Source organism: Electrophorus electricus, chromosome 12 (genome assembly GCF_013358815.1).
Source record: "Electrophorus electricus isolate fEleEle1 chromosome 12, fEleEle1.pri, whole genome shotgun sequence".
Classification (NCBI taxonomy): Eukaryota; Metazoa; Chordata; class Actinopteri; order Gymnotiformes; family Gymnotidae; genus Electrophorus; species Electrophorus electricus.
Genome location: NC_049546.1, coordinates 7803749 through 7831444, shown reverse-complemented (window position 1 = coordinate 7831444; position 27696 = coordinate 7803749). Strand labels below are relative to the sequence as shown.

General features: G+C 42.1%; 2 protein-coding genes across 11 annotated transcripts in view; one reads left to right on the top strand and one right to left on the bottom strand.

The window, feature by feature from the left end:
• The window catches only part of map1ab (microtubule-associated protein 1Ab), a 36133-nt gene extending 31790 nt beyond the window's left edge, over positions 1-4343 (top strand). For both annotated transcript variants that reach the window (XM_027013865.2, XM_027013866.2), the window contains one exon: positions 149-4343. In XM_027013865.2, the coding sequence (XP_026869666.2) occupies positions 149-304 (156 nt within the window). In that variant the 3' untranslated portion in view covers positions 305-4343. The remainder of the gene's footprint in view (positions 1-148) is intronic.
• On the bottom strand, positions 3527-27696 carry ppip5k1b (diphosphoinositol pentakisphosphate kinase 1b). Of its 9 annotated transcripts, none has more exons than XM_035532209.1 (32): positions 27527-27696; positions 25985-26390; positions 25504-25699; positions 25314-25404; positions 25133-25218; positions 24806-24960; positions 24608-24709; positions 24346-24507; positions 24145-24266; positions 23845-23946; positions 23549-23635; positions 23399-23474; positions 22367-22476; positions 21868-21891; positions 20867-20952; positions 20307-20432; positions 19031-19072; positions 18138-18259; positions 17814-17996; positions 17550-17691; positions 17188-17411; positions 16874-17001; positions 16432-16546; positions 16238-16345; positions 16008-16124; positions 15712-15840; positions 15377-15473; positions 14101-14229; positions 12745-12807; positions 8612-8749; positions 7491-7598; positions 3527-6639 (listed from the first exon to the last, which is right to left on the bottom strand). In XM_035532209.1, exons 2-32 carry the CDS (start codon positions 26033-26035, stop codon positions 6407-6409), a joined length of 3654 nt encoding a protein of 1217 aa, XP_035388102.1. In that variant the 5' UTR covers positions 26036-26390; positions 27527-27696; the 3' UTR covers positions 3527-6406. The 9 variants fall into 9 exon arrangements, with proteins under 9 accessions (XP_035388102.1, XP_035388100.1, XP_035388103.1 ...); XM_035532207.1 differs by lacking the exon at positions 19031-19072 and adding an exon at positions 10643-10795 and having other exon boundaries at positions 16432-16555; XM_035532210.1 differs by lacking the exon at positions 19031-19072.

Below are 27696 nucleotides of genomic sequence, written 5' to 3'. Positions count from 1 at the left end.
TTTGTATCATCACTCAGATTATAAATTGCAGGTACTTAGTCCTAGACTTTTTGTGGGAAGACATTAGGCCCCTACAAAGCTTCTGAAATATATAGTTGGACACATTTTACATCTTACCATCTGTCAATGACCAAATTTCCTTCCAAAGGTGACCCTAATTCCTACCCACGACACAGAGGTGACTCGTGACTGGTACCAGCAGACTCACGAGAAGCAGCAGGATCTGAATATAATGGTCCTGGCCAGCAGCAGCACAGTGGTCATGCAGGATGAGTCTTTTCCTGCCTGCAAAATAGAATTCTAGGGAGGTATTCAATTTATAAATACATTCATTTCTCATGATTCCTAAATATGGTGTATTTGTTACCACACACAGTCTTGCTTTCCATTGACTGCCTTTTATAGTTTAATCTTAGCCTGCAATGGCCACAAACCCTAGTGTTGTCAAACCAGGCCTTACTTATAAGCTTTGGTTTAGTCTCCTGATTCACACCCATGTGCTATTTGATTGTAAGACGTAGGCCAAGAATTCAATGTTGAATTACTAGATGCTGTTTGAGAATTGGTGGCATAGGCTGAAGTTTATTGTACATTTAGTTTACTCATATTTGCTATATCTTTCAGAAACAAGTACCTGTGTAAAATTGAATTTGTAGCACAAATAGGCCCTCTGCAATTTATAATAATATAGCTCATCCTTGCCCTACTTTACTCATTTTAAATGAGTTTGTATTAATCTACAAAGACATACAATGAATAGAGGAGCATTTCTTCTTCAGAGATCTAACAGCCTCTTTGAGACAACAAATCTTTAAGGTAAAAATCTTCAAAATACCTGTTTGTGGTAATGTATCATGGTTGCATTTAAAACAGACCCAGTGCTGGAGACCTGAATCACCCTATTCTGAAAAGGCACATACTGTACAAATGCCAGCAATATGGAAGCAACCACCCATCCAAGAAATTAACAAACAAGCTAATTAAAACATTTTTAAGGTCCCAATCTAAATGATATATTATTACAATGAACAAAATCTATAGAGGATTTATGAAAATGTAATGCAACTTTGATTGAGAATTTGTGTCTTTTTAAAGAAAAGGAGTTTGTCTGCAGATACGTCATGTCAACATGAGTTTGTTATTCGAGACTGTATATGTATGTGTCTTTAAGAATATGGCACTGTAGATGACCTCACCGGTTACCAGCAGCTCAGTGGTGTTTGGCTGACAAGGCCCTTATGTACCCACATTGGCTGATGCAAAACATTCAAGAACGGTGCAGCTTGTGTGTAGCAATCTGTATTTTAAAAGAAATTAACTAAAAACAAAAAAGCTAACAAAAAGGATTTATTTTGCAGCAACTGATATTTTACTTAGTTTAACTAAAGCATGGTGCTTGTGCAGCTCAGGCTTCTCTTAAGAGGTACAGTGTATTTAGAGACTTTGTATTCCCCCATCTTTACATACAGACAAATACTTTCATATAATTTACTGAACCATCTACATACTGATTAACATGACATTTAGAGAAAACGAAACCTTATTGCCAAATGTGTGGGGGGTTTTTTCTAGAAAAGTTTGGAGGAGGACAGTGGCCTGGTTGCAGTAATTTTCATAATGACATCATGAGTACATACCTAAAGAATTTGAACAAAAGTACATACACAAATAATTGACACATTTTGTAAAGTTTTACATTAACAGACCTAGTTTAAAACAATTTTCAGATACTAGCTTTTATGTGAATGAAAAGTCTTGGGAGGCACTGATTACCAGTGATTTATGTAGCAGTAGCAGTTAAGAGGTTTGAACATGAGACCATATAAATAATGATTTCAGGCATGAGTGTGTGCCATTTCATCCCTTCTCATGTGCCTTCTGCATTCAATAGCTAGAAAGAAAAATAATGGTTTACAGAACAATGCAGAAGCACTTTAAACAGCATGGGGAAAAGGAATTAATAGAATTGATGTGTGTTGAAATAGAAGCTAGATTTTAATGATGATGAATTGCAAGTCATTAGTAGCCTTATAATAGATGTACAGTGATGCAGAATTAATTATCCCCTGTTCTAAAGTATTATCCAAAACAACTAAAACTATATTTTGCACCAAGTATGATAGCACATTTTATAGAGTGAGAGGGCCATACATGAAATGGGGTATGGGTAGGTAAACTGCATGTAAATATTACATAAATAATGTGAAATGATTCATTTACTGTAAAGAAATGGAACAAACTGAGGTATTTATATTTACTGAAGCTTGAATGTAATGTAGTTGATTGAATCTAGAATGGCATCCCAAATGTATAAACCTAACATTATTGTGTCATGCAATTAATTTATAATGACCACCATATAACTATTTTCAGTGAGTGATTCAGAGGTCATGGATTCATTGCAAATAATTTAAGGCACTAGAACAGCACAATTATTTTAAAATACAAATGTAAAACAGCTTTTCATAATGCATTTATTTACTTTTTCTTTTATTTATTTTTTAGCATCTGTAAATGGGCAGTTTTTTTATCTTTCTATAATAGTACAAACTCTTTCAGTCCATTAAGTTTAGCATTTGCCTAAAACACACACAAACACATATACATACACCTGCCAGATTTTTTTCACCACATTGGAAAGTACAGAATTTATTAACATCACACTGTTATTTGTTGCATGCAAAATGGCCTGAAAGCAAGATAGTGACTGTGTATGAATAGTCCAGGCTGTAGTGCAGTGTCCTCACCTCAATTACATACAACTAGCCACATTTTAGTAATGATTGTGGAAACCCGCTGCTGCTCACCTATAAATGAAGTCTTTCTGTGGTAAATACACTGTGCCATTTTCTATGCTGAAACAGGGTTTGAAATTACAAAGCATAACATTTTATCCCAAGCCAGGTCACAGATAACAGTGAGCTTGCTCGCCTATTCTCGCTTTATGTCTTATTTGGTTATTTTCAGAGATATATGATTCAGCATTATGTGCTGCTTTTGACATTGTATTTTTTAGAGGTTGGTTTCATTTTTCCCCCATGGAAATGGGTTAGTCTTCTTTTGAAAGAATTCCTTTTGAGATGCTTTCCGTGGCAGGGTTTTACTGTTTTCCTCTTAGCTGTGAACGCACAAGGTTGGCTGGAGGAGGTCAAAGCTGAGTTACCTCTAGGCCCACAGAGAGAGGACAGTGACTGAGATTGCTCTCTGCTCCCAACATTAAACACCAAGGACAAAATGTATTTTTGATAGTAGACCTATGCTAAAATATGATCCTGTACTGTATTCCCCACAGGTATGAATATATCTTAATATTTTGCCTTAGCGACGAGTACTGTCTGGTCTTGTTGATTAGCTGTGATTTCCATACACAGAACTGTGCAAGCAATGAATGCACTAATTTAGTTTTACTGAATGTATTGCAAGTTGCTTTGCTGGATGCTGCTTGAAGACAAAGAATTAGCTTTTATGCACAGTGAACTGTGATGGGAATGGTTGCAGAGAATGACTGAGGTGTTTTTTTTTTTAATAGATGAGTGCCGTGTGTCAAAACATTACTCTAGACTCATTGCTGTATATCAGCAGTTGCTGATTCCAATTTTAAAGAATACATTACTCTCAACAACTGAGTTTCCTCTCAAGACAACTCAGAAATGGCTTGCAGAGGGCTTTCCCTCACTCATAACACTGAATCCAGTACAAAGTACACTTGTAGGGTTTTCTCCTGAAAATGACTTGAAATGTGAAAGAAGAAATAAAAAAGAATGATGCACAACTCCTCTACTTACATAGACTTGTACATACCAATCAGACAAGCTGACAAACTTATTCTTGTGGATTGTTTTCATTTTGCGTCATTCTAGCATTGGTGTAATTCAGTACTTATCAACAAACAAAAAGACTTCAATGGTAAGATCAGTTCAGTTTCATCCTTCTAAAACCCATTCTCAAAAAGGAATGGACTCATTGGCTCATATCTCATGCCAATGCATCATTTTCTGCATGTGATCTTATTAGTTATAATCCTGAATGTACTCATTTAATAACTGAAATTAAACAAAAATACCAATTTATAAAAGGTATATTTGATCAAGCTAACTGTCTTAATAGTACTGAAATATGCATATTACTGGGCTTTGCTTCTGTTTGCCCTAAGATGTTGTTGAGAAGACGCTGTGATAGTTCCTGTTTTTTGCCGCTGTATGAATCTTGGTTCTGTTCTTCTTTAGTGCAATATTCCATACAATCTCTTTCAACTCTAAATGAAAAAATAGATTTCTGCTGATTTATTGTAAAAAAGGAACCATCCTGGTGATCATCAATTAAAAAAATTCTTCATGCCAAAACTCTGAAATTGTCTTTTTTATGATCTCACATTAGTCAGACACTTTTGGCTAGATATAATGCTGCCTTTTCAGGTTAAGCGTAAGCACATAGGAAATAACATGAAGCAGTCAGTACAACGCTGACTGGGACTGTTCTGTGATTCCAGCTCTGTAGAGCTCGTGTCAACTGAGCAGGCAAACAGGTCTGACAAGGTTTCCAGATCCAGCCAACACTAGAGAAAGTCACAGCCTGGCAATTAGCCTGCTGTTTAGGTAACCATGACAAACTTTGCCAGCTCTCACAGCCTCAACCACTTACTGCTCTCCTAAAAGCAGTTGCTATGACAACATACACTACAAGATAAACTATTAGAGTTCTGTGGGCCAGGTATCTAACTGGAGATAGATATTTTTGATAGAAAATGGCTAAGAAAAAAAGAGACAAGACTATCTAGAGAGAAGTACATAATCGGATATTAGCAAAGTCTCCATCATAAACAAATCAAATGTTGCAGAACTGATTACCATTTGGATGAAAGGGAGGTAATGCACTTTTTCCTCATTTGGCCCACAATGCAGACATATCAAATGCCTGTGGGAAACTCCTTCCTACCCCTCACTGAATGAAAACCAGGAATGTGGTAGAAATTACATCACCATTTGGCTTCCTGTGAAGTCTGGATGTGACTTATTCAGAATAAACTCACTCTTTGTCCCATTGTCTCAATCTCCCCCTTTCTTTCTCCTGTACTGCACAGTCACTAGTTCAGCCAGGTTTTCATAGCAGAAGTCAATGGCATTCAGAATCTGTTACCATAGCAACGCAGCACAGCAGAGGGCAAAGCATGAGTCATCATTAGTGGATTTCAATGTCCTGAATTAAACGTTAAGCCTCTAAATGCAGCTTCAAAACTGCAAAATTCAGTTGGAAAGAATGGTAATGTCCATGTTAGTTCTAACATTATTTTAGAATTATTTTCCAGAATCTTATAATATACTGTTGTTTCCCCATCATTCCTTATAATGACTGAACAAAACTCAGAATCTCTCAAGCTGATTATGCATCATAACTTATATTAAAAAATCCACTGATCTTTACACCCATTATTTTATTAATGTAATACATTTATATATGTATTTACCTAGATCTCAAAATTAAATAAATTCAATTAAATTTCACAAGTAACACTCTGACAAGAACAGCAGCCCTTTTAGCCCTTACACTCTCACTTAGCCCTTACAGACATTACCAGAGTACCTAGGTATTCACAGAAGAGGTACAGGTCTGGCTGGCTGGAAAGTTCAGTAAAAAAAAAAAAAAAAAAAAAAAAAAAAAAGGCAAAACAAACTTGTAATACACGATAAGGCTAAGGCACAGTTGCTAGCAGAAGTACACTGCCCGATACTGTTATTATTAGGCCATACAAATCATTCTGTTTCACTCAAATCATCATCATCATCATCATCTATCATTTAAATGATTCGCATTATATATATTTTAGTCTTAAAAGAGAATGCCCAACATTAAAACATTAACCTCAGAAAATATCAAAGAAGTTATTAAAAATCTGTGCTTGGTCGACTGGCTGCAGTATAACTGTTTTCACGTATTTGTGTATTTACTGGCACCATGACTCAGCTGTAGGTGCGGGGGAGACATGTCCACTCAGCTTCCTCAAGATAAACAAAACTGCATGCTGATTGGTCTGCCTGCATCTTTTAGCTGCTGCTGAGCATGGAGTGATGTCATCGTCCAATGAAATTGCACTGCTGCAAGAAGAGGCCGACAGCTGCAATCAGCTGTGAGAAGGGACAATTACCAGTGTGTATTCCAGTCTCTTCATCTTCACACTGCTTAGTGTGGACTATAATTAAGATCTCACTCGCTCAGAACACAGAGGTATGGAAGTGCAGCTAATTAATGGATTCAGTAGTCTCTATCTGTTACCAGACAGCCCAAGTAATGCTCTTTCTCTGAAGGCAAAGCAGCTTCACATTACTAAATGAAATACACCAAATGCAAAGGTGAGCAGACCAGCAGCCCCTGTGTGGACTTCAGGAAGAAGCTGCTTGCTGATCTAGGTTTACCTTCTGCCCCCTGTACTGCTCCGAGAGAGAGAGAGAGAGAGGATCCTGGATCGGGATAGGTTTGCTGAGAGGAGATGAGTGCAGCTTGCTGCTGAAGCTGATCTCAGATCAGGATAGGCAGACTGAGGTGCAGCGTGAGGTCTACTCGCTGCTGAAGTTGAAGGCTGATGGAGGCTCCACCATGGAGATTGATGAAGGTCCTGAACTGGATGCAGCACTAGTAGGATTGCTGGTGTCTGAATGCGCGCACGCACACACACACACGCACACACACACACACACACACACACACACACACACACACAATGCAAACCCCCCCCCACCCCCAAGACAAACAAATAAGCACTGGTTTAACATAAAAGTAAAGCTAGTTAATCTTTTTAATGTTCCAGTTTGCACATCCTCTCTAGTCCCACTTAACACGCGCATCTCAGACGAAACAGGATTGACCTAAATAAAGAAACCCAGTGGGGAAATGCCATAAGTCATGTTATGGAATGGCAATTAGAGCAACTCCACCATTCTAATCTGTGGAACATTCATATCCTCCAGCATGTTCCTGGTTTTCTCTGAAACAAAAGCATCATAGTAAATAGGTTACAAGCAGTCAGACAAAGCAATGGTGCACATATTGGGCAACCTAGATTTGCCTCATGCCTGCGGAGGTCAACATCCAGAGTGGATGCTGATAATACTCTGTGAAAATACATCCCAACATGACTTGTAGCTGACCGAGGCTCTAAAAGCTAAGAGCAACTAAGGCAAGTGACATGAACAGATTGTGAGGAGACAGGGGGAAGAGTCCTAATTTGGCCTTAATTCTTGGAACATTTCCCCTTTGGAGATGGGAGGAAACAGCATGTTAAGTGCATCTTAGTTTAAGGCCCACACAGACGGGTTCATTTTTGTTTCCATGTCTGGTGGCAGACACTCAAGAATGCTGGGTATTTTGGAGCATAGCTGTCTCCGGGCAGCTGGCTGGATCCTGCAGCCTGGGGATGGTATGACCTGATGGGGGAGTCGGATGATTCCTGGAGCCCCGGAATGGTGGCAGATTGCACGGGAGGGGGGAATACTCACACCAGACAGGCTGGGCTGGCTGTGCAGGAGCTACAGAAGAGTGGGCTCTTTCCAGACTCTCAGGCTGCATAGAAGGTTGGAACTGGGAGTCAAACATAGCTGAGAAACCTAAATGGTACAAAGGAAATGGCACATGCAGTAGTTAGATCTTTCAAATACATTTCCAAACTAACCATTTTCTTGTAACACACATTTTAAGAGTTATGGAAACTTAAAAGCTGTTAGGGGTATTCAACATTGCATTCCTATAGTCAGTTTCATGCCACTTAAATAGCTGCTGTTCATAAAGTGAAGTAGGGCATGTTGGCTCTGCAAGACCAAATGTCTGTTTATAAGCACCAAATCTGATATTTCCTCATTTTCCATCTCTGTACTGGTCATCTCTGACACTCCTGTTAGCCCATCCACCACTACACGGAACCTGTGTGTTCTTTTTAACTCGTGTCTGTCATTTGAACCACAAATTAAATAGTTGAGCAAGTCTACATACTTCCATCTCTGCAATATTGCTTGCCTGCACTCTATGATGACGTTTAAAGACTCAGATCCTGGTTGACTCATTCATTACCTCTAGGTTAGAATATTGCAGTTCACTTTTCTGTGGTATACAGTCTAAATCTCTCCACCCCCTTCAGCATATACAAAATGCTGCAGCTACTGTATTTATTGGTCCCCACAAAGAAAATCACCCCCATCCTTCAACAGTTACACTGGTTACCAATAGATAAATGAATTCAATATAAAATTCTTCTTCTAACCTTCAAAGCACTCCTTGGCCTTGCACCCTCTTATATTACTAAGTTACTCAATCCATACATTCCATCTAGCTCTTTAAGGTCCTCTGATTCAGGTCCCCTTACTGTCCCCAGGTTTATGCCTTCCACAATGGGTGGCCGGTCATTTAGTGTTGCTGCACACGCTCTCTGGAACTCCTTCTTACACCTATCCACTCCTGTTCCTCTCTTTCTACCTTTAAAATCCAGCTCTAAACCTCTTTTCTCAGTATTTCCATTCACCATGTTTGTAAAGCGACCTTGGGTTTTTGTGAAAGGCAGTATATAAATCTAACCTATTATTATTATTATTATTGCGTGCAAGTCTGTGTCTGTGCGTTTACCTACACTTCATTGTTTTGGTGAGGGTCTCATTCCTGCTTTCACACACTTTGCTGAGGAACTCATCCACTTGTTTCAGGGAGAGGGAGTTGTGCAGTGTCTCCAATGGGTAGATAGAGGGCACCATCGAGCAGCCTTCGAAACCTGCAGCACAGAGAAACAAAGGCCCAATGCCAAAGTCGTTCCTACACAGTGCACCTCTCTGCCACCAATAGCCTGCATGCTCACGAGAAGGAAGTAGGAGTGTTTGACCAACCCCTCCCTCCTGAAACGTTTCTCCACTGATGCCAAATTCATACCATGCCATTCTGGGATATGGGAGATTTGACTGAATGCCTCAGAGGGGGAAAAAAACACAACCTTTTATGTTTTTGAAATGTCAGACCATCAGGCAGAGAGTAAGAGGCTTTTCTAAATCCTTCATTACCACAACACCCTTTCACTTTTTCAGAGAGAGAATTTAGGAATAAAACTCATTGGGAGTGTTGCAAAGACAGAGAGGACACTGGCACTTTGTTAAAGAAACATGGCCTAAAACACCTGTGTGATGTTTTATGCTCAGTTGCATCATTTGTGTTACATACACACATGGTAAGAGTTTCTTCAGAAGACTTTTTTTTTCCCCAGATATTACAGCTTTCATATCAACACAATCGACATGAAATGCCATCCTTAAGCACAGGGCAATGGCTTTTGTTCAGTCATTTATCTCACACATGAGAGAGCTACAACAGTAAAGCAGTGTTCCTCACTGAAATAAACATAAAATGACCTGGGAACAAAAATGGGTGTTTCAACAGAATACAGAGAGAGAGGCACCTGTTCCATAGATTGTATATGAGTTGTCCCCTGGAGCTCACTTTTATGCAGCTCTCCTATTACCAAGGTCAATTGTGGCTTGTTTCCCCACTAACTAATTTCCTCCCATTTAACATTTCACACCATAAAGCACTGTTAGCATCACCACATTAAGCATGAGGTTCTGTGTACTGGCAACCTGCTTGAGTGAGTAATGCACCAATTAAAAGAGTTAAATGGGTTATCAGTCTCATGGCTCCCTGTAATGTTATGTCACTGTAGAAAATGTGATTTCAGTTTGTTTTTTTGGCACGTTGCCATTGGGAGGTTAATGGAGTCAGACACTACCTGCTACAAGTCGTGATGGCAATGCTGGGAAGATGATGTGTCCTTTGAAAGGTATGGAAACTACTATGCTGGGGGACATGGATTTCACAATCTCTTTAGTTCAAAACCAGAACTAGAACATACTGAGAAGATCTGTCTGGACTTCAGATAGCACAGCAAAGGATTGCCACCTCACGGAGGTTCAGGAAAGGTCCCTCCTATTCCCTCCTCTTGCACAAGGTCAGGAACCTCTTCTCAATAAAACCGCAGGTTGTCTCTCATTCAGCTGACACAGTAAATACAGCTGAAAAAAATACCACTTCACTAGACTGCAGCATTTACATGTAGCAGACCGAGGTGTGCAGAAAACTGATGGAAGGATTGAATGAGAGGGTGGATAAATAGTGCATAAAGAGGAAAGGGGGCGAGAGAAAAGCAGGGGTAAACAAGCAGTCTTAACTGAGCACATTTACAACACTGCAGCCTTTTCACCTCATCTGTGCCTGTCTGCTTAAATGGCTATTAAACCACAAAGTAATCTCAGAATTGATCTGAACATCTTCATTGTTACATGCCTTTGCTCAGGTCTCTACATTAGTACTGCTCAGGCGAAGTCGTCTGAAGCAGGACAGCTACACTGAGGAACCCCTTGCTTCTTGGTGTGCACCACTGTTCGCCAGCCCCTCACGCACATACTACAGCAAGCGGCACAATGAAGCAACATAGCTATGCCTTCAAATCAACAGTGGTGTAAAAACGAAGAAATCGGGCAGTGCAGGAGTGCATAATGCCGAGGTGTCAGTGCAGTGCTGCAGACTTAAACACCGTGCTGCACACTGGATTTCTTTCCAAGCCACAGCGGGGCGCATGGGAGAGATCTAAGAATGGGAAGGATTTGGGTGGGGTGCTGACCGGAGAAACAGTCGCGCGGCTCCGGCTGGGAGCACAGCCAGCTGGTGAACAGGCGGAGGTGGTAGGAGCAGCGGTGGAGGTGCTGAGACAACACAGGGTCAGCCAAGAGCCCACCCAGCAATTCAGCTACCTGCTGCTGCTCCTCTGTAGATTCTGAGGGAGGAGAGGACGAAGGAAACGACAGAGAGAGAGATTGAAGAGGAGAAAGAAAAGGGAGGAAGAGAAGAAGGAAAAAGAAAAGGTGGTTTTCAGGAGGGAGAGAAAGAAGTGAACGGAGATATGAAAGGAGGAGTGAAGCAAGCAGAGGCATAGCAGAAATGGATATAGAGGATGAGCAAGATGGGGAGGATAAGGAGGAGCCATTGGCCAGTATACAGCATGCACAGCACAGAGCCTCTTCTGGCCCAGTTCAGCAGGTGCTCATGACATCACAGCCGAGTGACTCAGCAAAGCAGATGAATTGACAAGGGCTGTGCTGTTCCTAACTAAAACATGGAGACAGTTTCATTGTCCAGATATGAAAAACCTTTGAATAACCATTTATGTATGTTTTGAGTGTTGGGGCTTGTTGTTGTCTCGTTAACAGTACAGCTTTTACAGAGTGTTTAGGTACTTCAGGTCGGAACTTGTAAGAGACATTCCGGCTCCCTGATTACAGAGGAGCCTTTACTCAACTACTACAGCTTTACCTTTGAAGCTGCCTTCATAGGACATGCCATGATGGATTTTAACCAGCATGATCATCTTTCTAAAAAAGGCACACATGGTTGCCACAATAAAGGAAAAAGTACTGGATGGAAGTACTCTTCTGTAGACCTGTCAGAACTGCATGGTTTATCAGTTTGCCACCTCTAAAACATGTCACTAAACTGAGCCAATGATAAAGTTTTCTGCGTGCTCAATGACCTGTAGGAAAAATAGACTGCAATGTAGTCTGCATTGTGGGGCAGAGGGGTACTCAAGAACTAGGCCTCTGTTCAAACTACTCCCCACGGCAGATCCACTTTTCTGTGAAATGCCCACATAAATGAGCTGACAAGTTTCTTTTGCCTCCTCTAACACACTTTTCGGCTGCACAGATTCCAGCTTCTCAAGTAACTCAGTACTGACTAAGTGCCAATTCAATTTCGTTCACTTTAATTTGGAACACCACATACGGAAATGACCAAGATAAATGACTGTAGATTTTTAACCCCCCCCAAGGAATATAACCATAGTTGCAGCAACCCAGACTGCTGCTGCTGCCAACAGTTTCTTTACAACCGGCACATCTACTCCCAGTTAGGTCGCTGTAAGCCCAGGGCTGTAGATATATGGCGACATCCTTAAAACCAAAACAACAGAGAGAAGCAGCAGATCAATGAGACCTAGCCTCTCTGCTGCAATGGGCTTTCCCAGCCCCTCCCAGAGTTCATCAGCAACAGAAGAAAAAAGAAAAAAAAAAGAACTGTGAGAAGCTTATTGACACGAGTTATCCATACTGCATGAATACCCCCAACATATTCAGCATCTCTGAGGATTACAATAATCAGCATTGGTTAACCATAACTGTCGTGGACAAACAGCATGGTAAGCCCTGCCTTCATTAACAGTGGATGTTCAATTCAGCTAAAATATGGAGTGAATCACTGCTGTTCAAAATGCTAGTAGATACAGCAATAATACATTGCAATTAAATCATCCTTAGCAATGATCATTGCTTATTAAAACAAACATGAAAAAAATTGGCACAATTTAATGATTGTTAATTCTAATTTATTCAATGATAGGAGGGGGTTGAGTATATATCAGATACCAAGCACATGACAATATTTGAACACGCTAAAAAATACATCATGCAGGTCATATCTAGAAATGAGACATGCATCTAGCCAAAGGACAAAGAAAGAAAATGAGTTACAAAGGGAAGATTAGAGTCAAACATGTGACAGTGTAGTCAGACAATCCAATTTTTTAAAAGGAGGAAGAATAGGTATGAGGAGTTGGCAAAAAGCGTTTCAAAAAAGATGTCCAAATGATCACGAGACCAACAGATTGCTAAGTGCTACCACCCGTGGGCATGCAAGTAACATCAAAACACAGAGTCCAAACAGCGGACATACCATTAGTTGGATGCCTGGCATATGACACAGAAAACCTCTTTATAGCCGGCATTGAGAGCAACTCTGAGGAAATAAAAGAAGCAAGCCATGTTAAACTGCTGCAGTTACGCTTCTATTACAGCCATACACTGAGAACTAACTGACACCAGCAGGAATGCGTGCATGCGTGTGTGTATACACATTACACAACCCTTTGCCCCAAAGCTTTTGGGCCTAGTCCAACTCAAATATAAAAAACATCAAAAAATAACGTAACATTGTGCATGCAGTACACTTGATGTAAAACAGAGATAATCAAAAGTTATATAATATAAACAGTCCCCTCTACCCTTTGTTTTTGTTAGAACGGTATGACATGGCACTATTTTGAGTAGAACGTAAGCAGTCCATTATGCCACAGGTCTCAGTGCAAGCAACACAGTGACACCCTGTGGACAAACCTGTAAAAGGCGCAAAACCAACGCAACCAGTCCCTGGGATAACAAGGAAGTGAAAAAGTTCATCTGGACGGTAGAACATCACTCCCACTGCTAAATTGACATCAGCAAATGATTGATTTTTTTTTTCTTTTCCAAAAACATTAAAAGAAAGTACAACAGAGCCCTCTGCACAACAAACCCAGCTATTTAGGCTACAGCAGGACTGATCCATTTAGGTACAATCACAATCGTATTCATAGAAGCCTTGAACTTTGTCTCGTGGGAATAAACTAGCGCTATGTGAACCACAAATGAGTTGAAACAGGAACCACATGCAAACAGTCTTATAAATAAATAAATACTTTCTTTACAGATATGTTAAATGTACACACAGGCATGCACATGCACTCAATCAGTTTACTTCCAGATGCAAATTAATGTGCTAGAGACAATCCCCCATGCAGTGCTTCAGGGTCAACGTTTTAATGATTAATAAATGAGACCTGAATTAGTCATGAAACGTGTCATAGTGAAATTGCACTGAGCAGCTGGATGAGATGAAGGGCTAGGTAGAGGATGTGTTTACAGCATTTGGTGCACCCAAGGGAGCAGGGAGTTCAAGGCTGAAGCCATTAGCGCTGGAGTGGTAAGCTCAGCCCTGAAGTTCAGAGAGAGGAAACAAGTAAGTGGCAAAGATCCAGGAGGTAATGCGTAGAGGCTCCAAGGGTCGGGTCCATGCAAAAACTCAAAGGCCTTGTATGGGATAGGGCAAAGTGGAATGGGGAGGGAGAGTGGATGGGAAACGGACTGAAACGGAAATAGAAACTGAATGGGAATATAGAGAAAGATCTGAATCTGGATTTCAAGGATCTGGATTTCTATCTCAGAGCCCATATGCTTCACTAAAGGCAGAAGACATGGGTTGTCAGGGACATACCGTGCCTACTAGACTGCCTCCTGGGGGAGGTGGCCTTTTTGCGCTGGGCTCTGGCTAGCTCTCGTAGGTTAGGGGCACTGGAGGACACCCCTCGGAAGGAGGCACTGAAGAGGCCCGTGTGCAGGGATCCTGTGAAGGGTTGGAAGAGACCATTGGGGATGGGGGTGGAGCAAGGAGGAAGGGAGAGGGTTGATGGCAGTTAGTTTTCACTACTGAACATGCAGTGGATGTTTTGCTCAGGAACAAGCTCACCTGAGCTGTTTTGTTGATATGCTCATTAAGCCACAAACCTGCATGTCTCCTAGCCCAAACTAAGGACAGCCACCAGCTACTAGCTCATTAGAGAGGTCAAGTGCAATGACATATGCAGGATGTCACAGGAACAAAGTGGTTGAGCACAGCGTGAAGTGTGCGTACGATCGACATGCTGAAACACCGCCGAGTGTAAAACCAAGCAGCTATTTGGAGAATGACAGCAGCTCAGAGCATTCCCCCTTTGGGTCATCCCCAACACTCCCCATGCCCAGCCAGTCTGAACTGCTATCAGCTAGATTCAGAGGCACTGAAGGGATTCATTTCATCCTGGTGTGAGAAACAGGCCCGATGCAACATGCACACTGTTACAAATGAGCACTGCAGAGACAAGCACTCTCCAACTCAGTTTAAATAGTACAGCTGTAATGAGACAGCAAATAAAATCTCCTTTTTTTAAAAACACACTCAGTAAATTTATGATTGAGACAACTGATAACTCCAAAATGATAAGTCCTGTAGGAACACAGTTGTACCTTTATGTTTTCATAAATCAAGGAAATCTGATGTGAGATTCTACTTGGGTATTGCCTGACTTGCCTGGCCACAAGGTATTGCTTTGTTCATAATGAAAAAAAAAAAGTGTGGAACAGAAATGATTTGTCCAGAAATCTGTCTAAACATAGCTTGCAACATTTTACTGGCCTCGGTATGCGCACTGGGAACACGCTAGCGTGTTAAAGAAATGGGTTATAACTGGAGGAATGCTTTGCACTGTTTCACCTCTTCAAAGTTTTCTGACGGGAACAGGACAGACAGGAATAGCACTCAGTGTGCTGCCAGCAGCCGAATTTAGATCACAACTGGCAACTCGAGTAGATCTGAGCTGCTGTGGGTAAAGTATGAGCTGCCCTCCAGCCTTAGAAGTGCCTTGTCACTGCCTAGTGGACGCCAGTGTTTCTGGAGGTGCCAGGTAACGAGTGACCACAGACGCTGCTGGGATAGAAAGATGCGCCATACGCACCCAGGCCACTGGACTTCACCTCAGGGGACTGGCGGGAACATGAGGGGAATATACGATAGATGGCTCCACTGAAGGAAGTGCTGCACTCAGAGAGGACCTGTGGGGATAGGACACACACACGGACACACACACACACACACACCTCCTAAATGACAAGTTTACCCAGCTGCTTCTTTTGCCCACATCTCAAACTTGAAAGATTAAGGTCTGGCAATAACTATATGTTAACAATAGACATAGATTGAAGATATTTTTCATTAAAAATGCATATTTTTGTTATTGTTTATGTCTCAACAAAGTGCTTTTGCAGGCATATGCAGGCTGAAGGTCCGTACCTCCATGGAGCCAGCCTTGCGGTTGGCAAGCAATGGCGACTTCCTGTGGATGCTCAGGGGCTCCGTGAGTGCAGTGTGATCAGGCTCATCCTTAGACAAATCCTCCAGACTGCCCAGGTCCTCTTGACTCTACAGTCATGCCGACATTAATAAGGCTGAACCATCTACTCAGTAATCTCATGTAACGTTTAAGATTTGGGTAGGTAATGTGATGCTGGATTAGTACAAAATCAATGAACACAGCACTGAAGCACAGTAAGGGTTTTACTGTCTACAGTACACAGACTCCCACACACCTTAGCAGAGGCAGGGCGGAACCCAAAGCCCATTGGTGCATTCTCCTCATCTGGGCAGACCTTGACCCCCGGACTGAAGTGCAGCTCTACATGAAAGCGCTCTTCTGAAGATGGATCCTGCACACACACACACACACACACACACACACACACACACACACACCATGAGATTGCCTGTGAGTGAGGGCAATCAGTTAAAAGAGACGATGTAAGTGGACTTTGGAGTTTACCTTATTGTTGTCTTCATACAGCATAATGACTATCTGAGTCATGTAGTTGAGTTCAGTTACAGCACTAAGATAGTCCATGGCCTGCTTCCACTGTTCATCCTTCCCCTCCTAAATCAAACACATGAACACACAAATGTCCTTGCATGCACACACTCAGTGAATGTGTGGAAAGTCTAGGATGAGCTTCTACTGACATTGAGAAGGCCTCCGTAGCGGAAGATGCTGAGCAGGGAGTGCACGTGGCTCTCACTGGTGAAGTAAAGCCGGGTACGCACGTGGCGACCCGGAGACATCACGCCACGCGAGTACCTGAACCACCAGGGGGAGTGAAAGCACATCCTGATCACTCACACGGGTTCACAAGGACAAATCCTGGTTCCCCACAAGCAGACCGTTAGTTTGCATGCGCGCGCATACACACATGCACGCACTTAACTATTCCAAAACACATTCGGAGAGGAACAAAAGGTCTACTTTTTGCAGTGGGTTTTAAGTAAAATAAAGTAAGTAAAACATGCTCTGCATAACGCTCTGTTGAACTTGTCATGGTTTTTTTAATTGCTCGGTGTTGCATTATAAACCACATTGCCTGAGTGGGATTTAAGAGTTGTACTGCAGACCAGCAGAGAGGCTTACAGTGGGTGGAGCTTGTTGACAGCCTCATCCTCATGAGTCCTCTGCAGGTCCAGCTGGATCTTCCTAAACAGTGGCAGGCAGTATGCACTGGCAATGTCCAGCTTCTCCAGTTTACTAATCCCATACTCCTATGGTACAGACAGAAAGAGACAAATACAGAAATACAAGAACAAGAAAGAATATCAGGAACACAGATGGGAATCAAACAGACAAGACAAATAAAACAATACAGCAAAGATTGCTCACCAAAAAAAAACAACAACAAAAAAAACAAACCTCAAGGAAACAAACAGAAAATGTGCCAGCTCCTCTACCTGAGGAATGATGATGTCGGCAAGTGCCCGCGACAGCCGGAAGAGCTCCAGCGTGTCCTCCAGACCCAGCGAGCTGTTGTGCTGCGTGTCGTACTTGATGCAGTCGTAGATGTCTGGGATTTTGCTGATGTCGTAGCGGCCATTCTTCATGCGGAAGTCCCTCTCCAGCTTGGACCAGCGTTGTAACATCAGCTCTAGGGTCTCGCTGTGGTACAACTGCAGGCCTGAAAGCATGCAGCTCAATTTACACATGCCATAAAACCCTCAAAGCAGCCAATGGGTTCTAATAAAGCAAGCGGACCATCTCCAAACAAGCTCAGAGCAAAGAACAACTGGCCCAAAGGGTGGAGAGGCACACGCACTCGCGGATTTGGGGTCCTCCAGCCGGCTGCGGATCTGACGGGTGAGGCTTTGGATGAGAGCGTAGACCTTGTCACATGTCCTGACAGGATTCTGGATGATCTTCATGGAGTTTAGCAAGGAGGGGCTGCTAGTCGGAGCCAGCTGCGTATAACAGTATTGAGAGGGTGACATCTCAAATCGTGCCCAGTGACATGAGGAAACCATTCAAAGGACTGCACAGATAGCAGTGTGAGGAAAAGAGACTGGCAGGCAGAGTTGAGCACCTTCTGGTAGTCTTCCTCCGTGAAGTCCTGGTCCTTCTGCATAATGTCGTGCAGACGAGCTTTGACACGCTGCTGGCAGTCGGTGAGCGAGTCGCTGTCACTGTCCAACAGGCCATTCATGTTGGCGCTCTTCACCATCTGCACCAGGATGGGGGTGAGCTCACCCTCCAGTGCCAGCAAGCCCTGTGCAGACAGACACAGGCACATGCAAACACAGGCAAACGCAGACAAACGCAGACTCAGTCAAACAGGTGCATGTGTGCACACAAAACTTGTGTAAAGCACTAATGTAGTACACACACACACACACGCACACACACATACCTTTGCAAAGGCTGCAGCAGTCATCTGCACGCGTCCCTCATCTGAGGCATAGATCTTGAGGTCATGGCGGTAGGTGCTGTGTAAACGCAGAAGGCCACAGCCAGGGAAGCCTGCGTAGTCACCTGCAAGAGCAGAGAGGTGGTGGTATTGCTACAGGACATGGTGCTGAGATCTAACACACACACACACACACACACACACACACAGCAAAAACTGAGCATCATTCCCCAGCTGTTCTGTAGGTACGTTAGCCTCCCTGAGAGTTCTGCTTGCTTGATGCTAATAATGAACACATGGGTGTAGGATGTTATACATGAGGACAGTATAAGATAGAAGTATAAGCTTTCATTGACCAAAAATTACACTTTCAGTGCAATTCATGCAAATCTGAGCCATGAAAGAGAAAAAAAACAAACAAACAAAAGTATTTTAAATGAAACCACTGTCAGATTCAAGAATATCCATAACTTGAACAAAATAATGGATATGAACATAAGAATCCATTGACTTTGGTGTTGGTTGTCAAGAAATATGATTATCGAGTTCAACTATTTTACTAAACAAAACAACCCATGGTCTTTTGTACATCATACTGCTTGACAAATTACAGGATCATTTAGGAGTCATGATAACCAATGTCCAGGTCATGGAATCTTCTGCACAGTCCACAAGCATGACATCCCCTGATACCATTTAGACAAGACAAACAGGATTAGTTCATATGGCTGCTGACAAAACAGGATTAGATGGGCTGTGTGTTTGCTAAAGTATGAAATGATGAAAAAAAAAAAGCATATAAAATCACTACCTCACTCCCACACTGGAAAGATCACGCTCAAACACTACCCTGGAAAGATCATTCCCACACTCCCATACTGGGAAGCCCTTCTTACCACAGTCAATAGGGGATTCACAGTCCAGGGGTCTGCAGCTATCTAGTTTATAATTCAAGACAAGAGAAGAGCCAAAATCAGCTGGTAGTGCCGAACGTTCCTCTCCTCTGAACACACACCATGACTCAGTAGGAGACTGGGAAACAGCCTGAGTGGTTAGTTATTCTTATTCAGCAGCCAAAGTTGTTAAGACAACTTTCAAAACTACCCAAAAAGGAAATAAAGATCTCATTTTCACTTACAATACTGGGCACAGCAGGAGATGCATGCAGCAAAGGAAGGATTGCGTGTGGAGAATCCAGGCAAAACAGTTATTTAGAGAAATTGTTTAAAGTTCAACATAAGAGCTTGTTATTCACTCTTTACACAATAATTACTCTATAAAATTACACAAACACTAAATCTAGCATATAATTGCACATTGATATGAAGAAACTATGACAGAAGAAAAATCCTTTAAACGCCCACAAAACTATGTAAACTAGTAAAACAATATAACCATGAGACTCAGGTTTATGAACAAATTCACACATTCCTAAATATGTGAAATGTTCTGATATAGAATTATAAAAATGTTTCCTTTAGTTAAAGATTAGTATCTTTAAACTTCACCGTTACAAATTTAAATAATGTGATCTTCCCAAAGACTACAGTACATGTTAAAACACTTCATCCAAGCCAGTGTGCATCAGGACCAGCATTCAATAAGGTCAATGACTGTATTATTGTGAATACATTTATCTCATGCTAACTACCATATTTTTTGCAACATTGTATGTACGAAACACCTTAGCAAATCAAGGCCTGGACTGAAAAATCAGAAAAGTGTGTTCATGCTTGTTATGAAACTCTTAGCTCTTAGACCGTGCACCCAGCACGGTCCATACACCATCATTTCAACATGTCAAAATATATACACATGCATTATTTCTCTATATTAAAAAGATATTTACTTTGTGGCTGATGATCTTCCCTTTATGAACTGCAAGTTCATGTTTCCTATGTGTACCTTACATTTACGGCATTTAGCAGACACTCTTATCCAGAGCGACTTACAAAAGTGCTTTGTCATTTGCTCATAGAATATATCCAAGCACAGTATAGTAGGTTAGAATTAAACATACCAGTGAACTAGAATCCAGGGATAAATGCTGACACCTTGTCACTATGCCGATACCTTGTCACTATGTTTTAGATAACAAGCAAATTTAGGCATCCACACTGATAACTCCAACAATTATGAGCACATAAAGGGTCTTTGAGTGTGCATGTGTACCTTGCCCTCCCGGGTACATGCAGCGGAAAGCCCTGCCCAGCTCCTCTGCCTGAACACGGCCGGCGGGGGTCAGCTCCCCTCCCCACTTCAGCACCAGCAGCAGGGAAGGACCACTCATCAGAGTGTCTGTGTGTGGAGATGAACAGACACACGCAGACTTGGCAAAATGGCATGTAAAGTCATATATTATAAAAAGTAATGATCTTCATTGTAATATAATAAAAGCCATTTTATGATCATTCAAAACAAATATTTCTGATGCAACTGCCTGATATTACTTTTAACTGTGCGGTATTTTGTTTCTGGACTGTGATTTTCTTTCATTCAAAATTTCCTACCATACCTTTCTCATGCCACACGAGTGTTTTGCATTATCTCTAATCTCTTTTTGCTGGGATAACACATTTAAACTAATAAAATATACACAGAAGGAAATGAAACACGTTCATTGCCGTTTGTGCCTAATATGAATAGAGAGGCACACACACACACACACACACACACCCCACCCGCCCACCCATACCCACACACAAACCACCCGCCCTCCCATACCCACACACCTTCTTCTTCGCTCGATGCCTTCAGTTGGCCGTTGGGTAGATAGGTCAGCTGCACCTTCCGGTTAATCCCAGAGAAATGGCCATACCTGAAAAACACAGGGTGAGGCTCATGGCCACACAGTCACACAACCAGACCCAAGTGTTGGCCACACAGTGCCACCATCAGACCCCAGCATCAGCCACAGGCCACAGCATGACTCTCTGCTTGCTCAGGGGTGCTCAGGGGCTGCCAAGTTTCTGGAAACACATGTCAGGTGGCATGGATTACCAGCTGGCATGTGAGCAATGCCATAACTGGTGCCTTTGCCCACACTGGCCTTACAGGACTTAAATGGCAGACAGATGCTGTATTGCTTTGATGTTAAACACAATATAAAAATGTGAAAACATTCCATAGGGGGGCATCATTGCAGTAAGGGACCATCTTGAAGTTGCAGATAAAATATGTAATGGAAACAAAAATGGAATTCAAAACTATCAGAGCTGAGAGCAACATGCCAGGGATATAATACACAGGTAGAAAGAGAAAGATGTCTGAATAACCTATTTCCGTTTATCAGACATCAGATTATCATAGTTTAAAATGCTCCAAGAGTTGGTCTGGAGTCTTTGACCAAAAGGATCAAACTGACTCTAAACCAGTTTTGAAAGCATTTTTTTCAGTTCATGGAGGGTTCATCATAACAAATCAAGCACTTCCTCAGATGTTACTGTCACACAAGTGTTGACCCAAAGCCTGTTTTTTAATCAGCCTGTTAACAATAAATTAAACATCTTACATGACGTGTAAAATGTTATTAAAAGTCGGTTATTCAGAACACACTTGGGGTCACGTGCATCATAAATGGACTCCCATTGACCTCATTAGAAGGGATTTATTATAAGGATCTCCTACTTAACTCATCACTCAATTGTACAAGGCTACAGGTTAATGACTGTGAGTATAAAGGCCTTGATAAGGCAAAATGCACTTCAAGAGGCATAGGCCATGAGGTGCGTACTGATTATCGTTCAGGCTGGATTCCCTTGGGAGACAGCAGTAGAGATGAAGGGTGGGAAACAGGGGAACAGGAAGAGAGACAGGAAGGAATATAAGAAACAGAGTTCTGAAGGGTATAACAGCAGTGACAAGCTACACTGATCATCGTGACCAAACAAAGTTTTTTTCCCTGAGAATTCACATACGTAAAAACATAAAACAAATTACACAGCGATAAGCAGGACAGTAAACAAAATCAAAAATATTAATCTTAAAAAGGGAAAAAACCTTAAAACAGGAGAGCAGAGGCAAAGCAAAGGGACAGCAGTGATGTCTGAATAATTCAAAAAAAGAAAAAAAGCAGAAGGAGGAGGGACGAAAGAGACGAGGGCCGGTTAAAGCAGGGACACGAACACAGTGCTGCTGATACTGTACAGCAGGGCGGCGCTGCAGGTCAGAGCGCTGACAAACCTGGTCTCCTGAACTAATGCTAATCTGACCTTAAGTCACCGCATACTCACATCTCCAGTACAGTCTTCAGCTGTTCCAGTTTGGATTTCTTCTCCTCGATCTCGCAGTCATTGTGCTGACCCAATTCGGATAGGAGCTGACGAGCAATATCCAGCACCTCCTAAACACATAAGCCCACATGGCATGGTTTCAACAGGGACATTATCACAGGACAATGCTGCAGAACATTAGAATCATAATTGTTACTGACAAATGAGGATAAAGAGGATTCTTTTTAACAATACATGACTTGCAGCACAGTTTGCTTCGGTTTTGTTCAGAAAAGTAACGGAATATTAGCTGGTCCATAAAGTATTGGCCTCTGTAGTTCACCATACCCAATTAAATTTCATGAACAAAATATGTCCATGGGAAACTAACCAAAATAATACATGATAACCTTGATATGGGATATTCCAGTCAAAAACAACCTAGCAATGCATGTGTGCATACCACAGATTGAGCAGTCACACTCCATTGACCTAAATATGTTGATGACTACCCAGTGAAGACCTTGCCTCGGAGCTAAAAATACCGACAAATGTAGATAAACATGAGTCAAGGGCACCCTTCTCAGTTCCAGATTAAGCCTATGCCTAGACTAAAAAAATAAATAAATTCCAGTGGTGATTGACCACTGACAGACCAATTCAGTCCAAGACTAAGTTGAATCCATGCCTGTGAAGCAGGCCTTAAAGTACTGAAGAAATTAGTCATTACAAAAGCAAATATGGAATGTTTGATGGTTACACAGGAAATGTGCAGTACTGAGCAGGACAATTCCTATTCAAATGCTGGTGTGTCAGATCATCAGCAGCAAGTAGTCTTTAGCATGATATTTAAAGCAAAATGTGAACATACTCTTTCAATTATGAACATATTCCTTTAAACGGGGAAAAAAATTAGACATTGCAAAAGACCACAAAACAAAAGCATCTCAGGCCTATTAAATTAAACAGCTCTGTAATTTTTATACAATGTTAGTGAGACCATCACTAACAGAGCTACACTGGAAGCCCGCTTCCTCATTCCATCACACCAACCTGCAACTGTTTTGGCTTCTTCAGCTTCAGCTTACCACTCTTGTAACCACCATACTTCTCAAACAGATCGAAGAACCTGAAAGAGACGCAGAAGAATGAGGCATATGAAGCTCAGCTTTTGTGTGAGTGTGTGTTAGTGTGACAACCTACAGGGCATTCCGCACTTCCATCTTCATCTTCTGTTTGGGCGTGCGGTCTCCATGTCGAATAACTGCAATCACGCAGCGGAGCTCCATCCTAAAAGACAAATGGGAACCCTATGGCATTTCTACTCTTTTGATGTAAATAAGACATATGGGAACTCTATGGCATTTCTGCTCTTTAATGTTAATAAGCCACACCCACAGAAATTACTGTCAAGCACACCTCTTCATGTTCGTATGTTATCCTCTAATGCATGAGGCACTAGATGAACTGGGTAAATGAGTGTATGGAGGGATACACACATGGTTCCTGAGGTCGTAGGGACTATAGGGATGTCCTCTGCTTCCATGGGGATGGACCAAGGGATGTGCAACTGAGGAGCCAGCTCCCGCATTACCATGTTCCTGTGGGAAGGGTTTCAGTGTGACACCAGTGCACTAAATTTACAGACAGTTCTTGAATTTGCAGAGTATTTGTTTGAGTATATGATTATACATATATGAGCACATGTTCAAGCACTATTATTAAGATGATACAAAAAGGATGAGATTATGTGAAAATAACCACAACTCTGATGTGATAAAATAAGAAGGCTCACCTACCCCAGGACTTTGGCACAGTCGTCATAGTATTTCATGGAGTTCTTTACAAAGCTAAAGCCATTTACATCACAGACAAAGGAGTGTCCATTTGCTCTGAGCAGGTCAAAACCGCATACCGTTTGCTGTGGTGAGCAGATATCAATGTCACTCAACTCAAACCTTTTGGGGTGAAATATAAACAGCATAGGAAAAACGGCACACCTTGAATGCCAGACACACTTTTCGGGCCACTAGTTTCTCCATGGCTGTGAGCATGACTGGGTAGCGGATCTCTTTGCCCTCGCTGTCTCGCTCCACCTTTCCATCCAGTGCTGGGGACTTTCGGGCTTCTGCGTGGGCATAGTCAGGTCCTACTGTGTACACCTGTCATTCGCCAGAGACAGAACAACTCTCAGTTAACTTTTAAACCCTTCACTGGTCGGTGGAGACACATGTACATAAACACCACAGCGTCTGCATGTACCTTCACATCTGTACCATCTGTAGGCATGAATTCCTCATAAATATAAGAACCAGTTTTGCGAACTGCGCTCTCGGGAGAGTACACACTGCTGCGGCTCCCAATCTAGGGCACACAATATGGTTGCATAACCCTCCTTGGAGTGAAATCAACAGAAAACATTCTAAAAGTGTGTGACAAGGAGAGGAGAGTGTACAGCACCTTCCGGAAGAGTCGCTGGCTGCCCCCTCCTGCCGGGGTCGGGTAGTAGATGTACACATTGTGGTCCTCTGCAGATACAGGCTTCTCCACAAAAGGCTTATGAAAGACTTCCCCATTCACTTCAACATGGTCTTCTCCCTCCACCAGGTTACATTCTGACATGCAAACACATACACTTTACATTAAAGACTGTTGTCATGCAGCCGAACATTGAGGTACATGCACCCCTACAGTTACATACCATTGCGTACATAAGAGAATACAGACACCCATTTGCAATGTGAGAGGTGCAAATTTCTCCATGTGCTGTGGAGTTCTCCCTGTTACCCTTGGGTCTGTCAGGGTCCCGGTTCAACACAGCGTAGCGTGGCAGGTCGATGCCCTCCTCTTGCAGAATACGATACACTTCTCTCCTACAAGTATGCAACAATCAAAGGTTTAGGCTATTCAAAACCATTAAGTTGACATATAATAGAGGCGAGGGTTGGGGACCTTTTGGCCATCCTACCTGTCCTGAATGAAATACTGCATATGGAGGTCATTGATAAGAAGGGGGTTCCTTAATTTGGCATAACTCACAGCTTTGTCCAGGGGAAATCCTACAAATGCAACAGAAAAGGCAACAAAGAATCAAAACAATTCAAAACAGGATATGTTAACGGCACTGTGTACATAATGCGTTTGTGTGTGAGACCGACCTTTGGAGTGGAAAGAGATGAGACAGTCACACAGGGGCCACTTCTCCACGGGTTCATTGAGTATAACATCCTCTGGGAAGATGACGACAGTGATGTACTCAAACTTACACAGTCGCTCCATGATTTGGGTCATGGGCTTGGAGTTGGATTTTTTCATCATGGAGCATATCCCCACCACGATCTGACGCTCAGAGGACTAGAAAGATTGAATGGAAATAAATGGTAATGTATATTAGATTAAACGATGTTTTATGATGCGATACACGCCTAATCCGTCAACTAGTGCCAGTGAATTTTTGATCTGTAAGTATTGTGAATGATATTTAAAAACCGATACATTCACTACTAACTGGCATAGTCAATTATCACTTTCATCTCAGAACAATCTACAGACAGTAGTGTACAGTGTAATTATCAAATTCTTTCACAGCTGCAAACTTACAAGACACTTCCCTCCTATATAAGCCCTCATAAACTTTACCAGATTGTCGTCATCCTCCTCTTCATCATAGGGATCCGAAGCATTCCTCATGTCTCTGCAGTCCAGTCCTCTATGCTCATTGCTCTCCAAACACTCCAGGAAATGGGGAACCTGTTTACTTGCCTACTCTCCTGCCAACTTTGACTTTCCATGCACGTGTCCACAGTATCATCGCATGCTGACAAATGCCATCAGAAGTGGGAACTTCAGGCTGGATAGTTGAAAGGGTACAGAACAGAACTGCTGATTCTCCTCAAGAGGCAATTTCAGGGGTGCTTTGTGCTGCTTCCTTCTTCTCTCTCAAGTATGACATGTCAACTTTCTAACCTAAAACCCACTTTTCAGCACTTGAAACAGCATGACTTTATTTTGGACAAAATCTGCACAGTGTCCCAGACTTCTCCAGCTGCAATAAAAGAAGAGTTAACAGAGTCACAAGCAGGAAAAACAAGCTGGTGCAGGTCGACACACCCCATTTTAACAGTAAATCCAACAAGACACAAGCTGAGGAAGTCATGTGCTTTGCCCATCAATATGCTGACAACAAAGGAAAAAGAATCAAATGGCATACAGTTGGAGATATGCACGGACACTGTACACTATATCATATCATGTTTCTGCATCCATGCAGATAGCATTTGGTGTTGCGCAAACTAAAGTAGGCTTCTGTAAGGTCACGGGGACAGCTGGCAAAGTAACTTAAGCAAATGCTAACTAGCCTGAACTATACTTTAACTCGCCTTTCCACTGCCCTAAAACATTATCTACAATTACAAGCAGAGTACATTTTTCCACCCTCATACGGCAGCTTTGAGGACTGGGTGTGTGTGTGTGTGTGTGTGTGTGAGTGAGTGAGTGAGTGAGGGAGTGAATAATGCACAGAGCCTGGGAACAGCCTTAACAGCCTCCATCTCTGAGAAAAGCCTGAGAGAAGAGAGGGAGGGTGACCAAATACTGAAGTTCACGGTTCCTAAAGATAACTCACTGCTCCTGCTGAGGGCCAACAGGCAATGTTATGGTGAGAGGAAGCTGTTCTCAGTAAGCCAAGGTCAGGCGTCACTAACACAGATAAATTTATAAATATATGTAGGAGTAATTACTAGCATCCTCAGAGAAGCAACAGCACATTTGGTGATGCTTTAAAGGTCGCAAAGATGATCTGCATATGCCAGCCAAACGTGCTGCATATGTTAGCACTATGTTGTACCAACTTAGGGATGTCTAGCCAAAGACTTTTCACTGGCACTGAATGACAAAATTCCAAAGTGTCACTGTGATTGTGAGAGGTGGCGGTGCTAATGAGTACACACTATGCATTACATTCAGCACTAATGATTACATGTCTGAAGGTCTTTGTTACAGGACCTGTTCTATTATATTAAGTCTCTGTTTACACTATCAAATTCAGACATGAACTTACTTACTGGCTTGATGGTCTCGCTGTCTATCATGTCAATGCATGCACTGAGCTTAGCCAAAGGGTAAACCAAATGCTTTACTCCAACAAACTGTGGCCACTGAATAAATATTAAGTGAACCTACCTTTCTATTAGTCAAATTCTCTGCCTGGAACCCTTCTCAAATAAATCAGAAAATCTTCTCTAAATTTCCTCTCATTGTCAACAAGATATTACCAGTGGATCAGTGGCCGTACGCTGCAGTAGACCTGGGCCTCTGAACAGAGCAAGCAGCCACTCTCAGTACACTCTGGA

Coding starts and splice junctions, on each gene's coding strand:
- ppip5k1b (XM_035532207.1), bottom strand. CDS start 26,035: ATGAGGAATGCTTCGGATCCCTATGATGAAGAGGAGGATGACGACAAT. Junction 20,433..20,866: donor GGCATCGAGCGAAGAAGAAG/GTGTGTGGGTAT, acceptor CTCCACACACAG/ACACTCTGATGAGTGGTCCT. Junction 15,474..15,711: donor GCAAGGCTGGCTCCATGGAG/GTACGGACCTTC, acceptor CTATCCCCACAG/GTCCTCTCTGAGTGCAGCAC.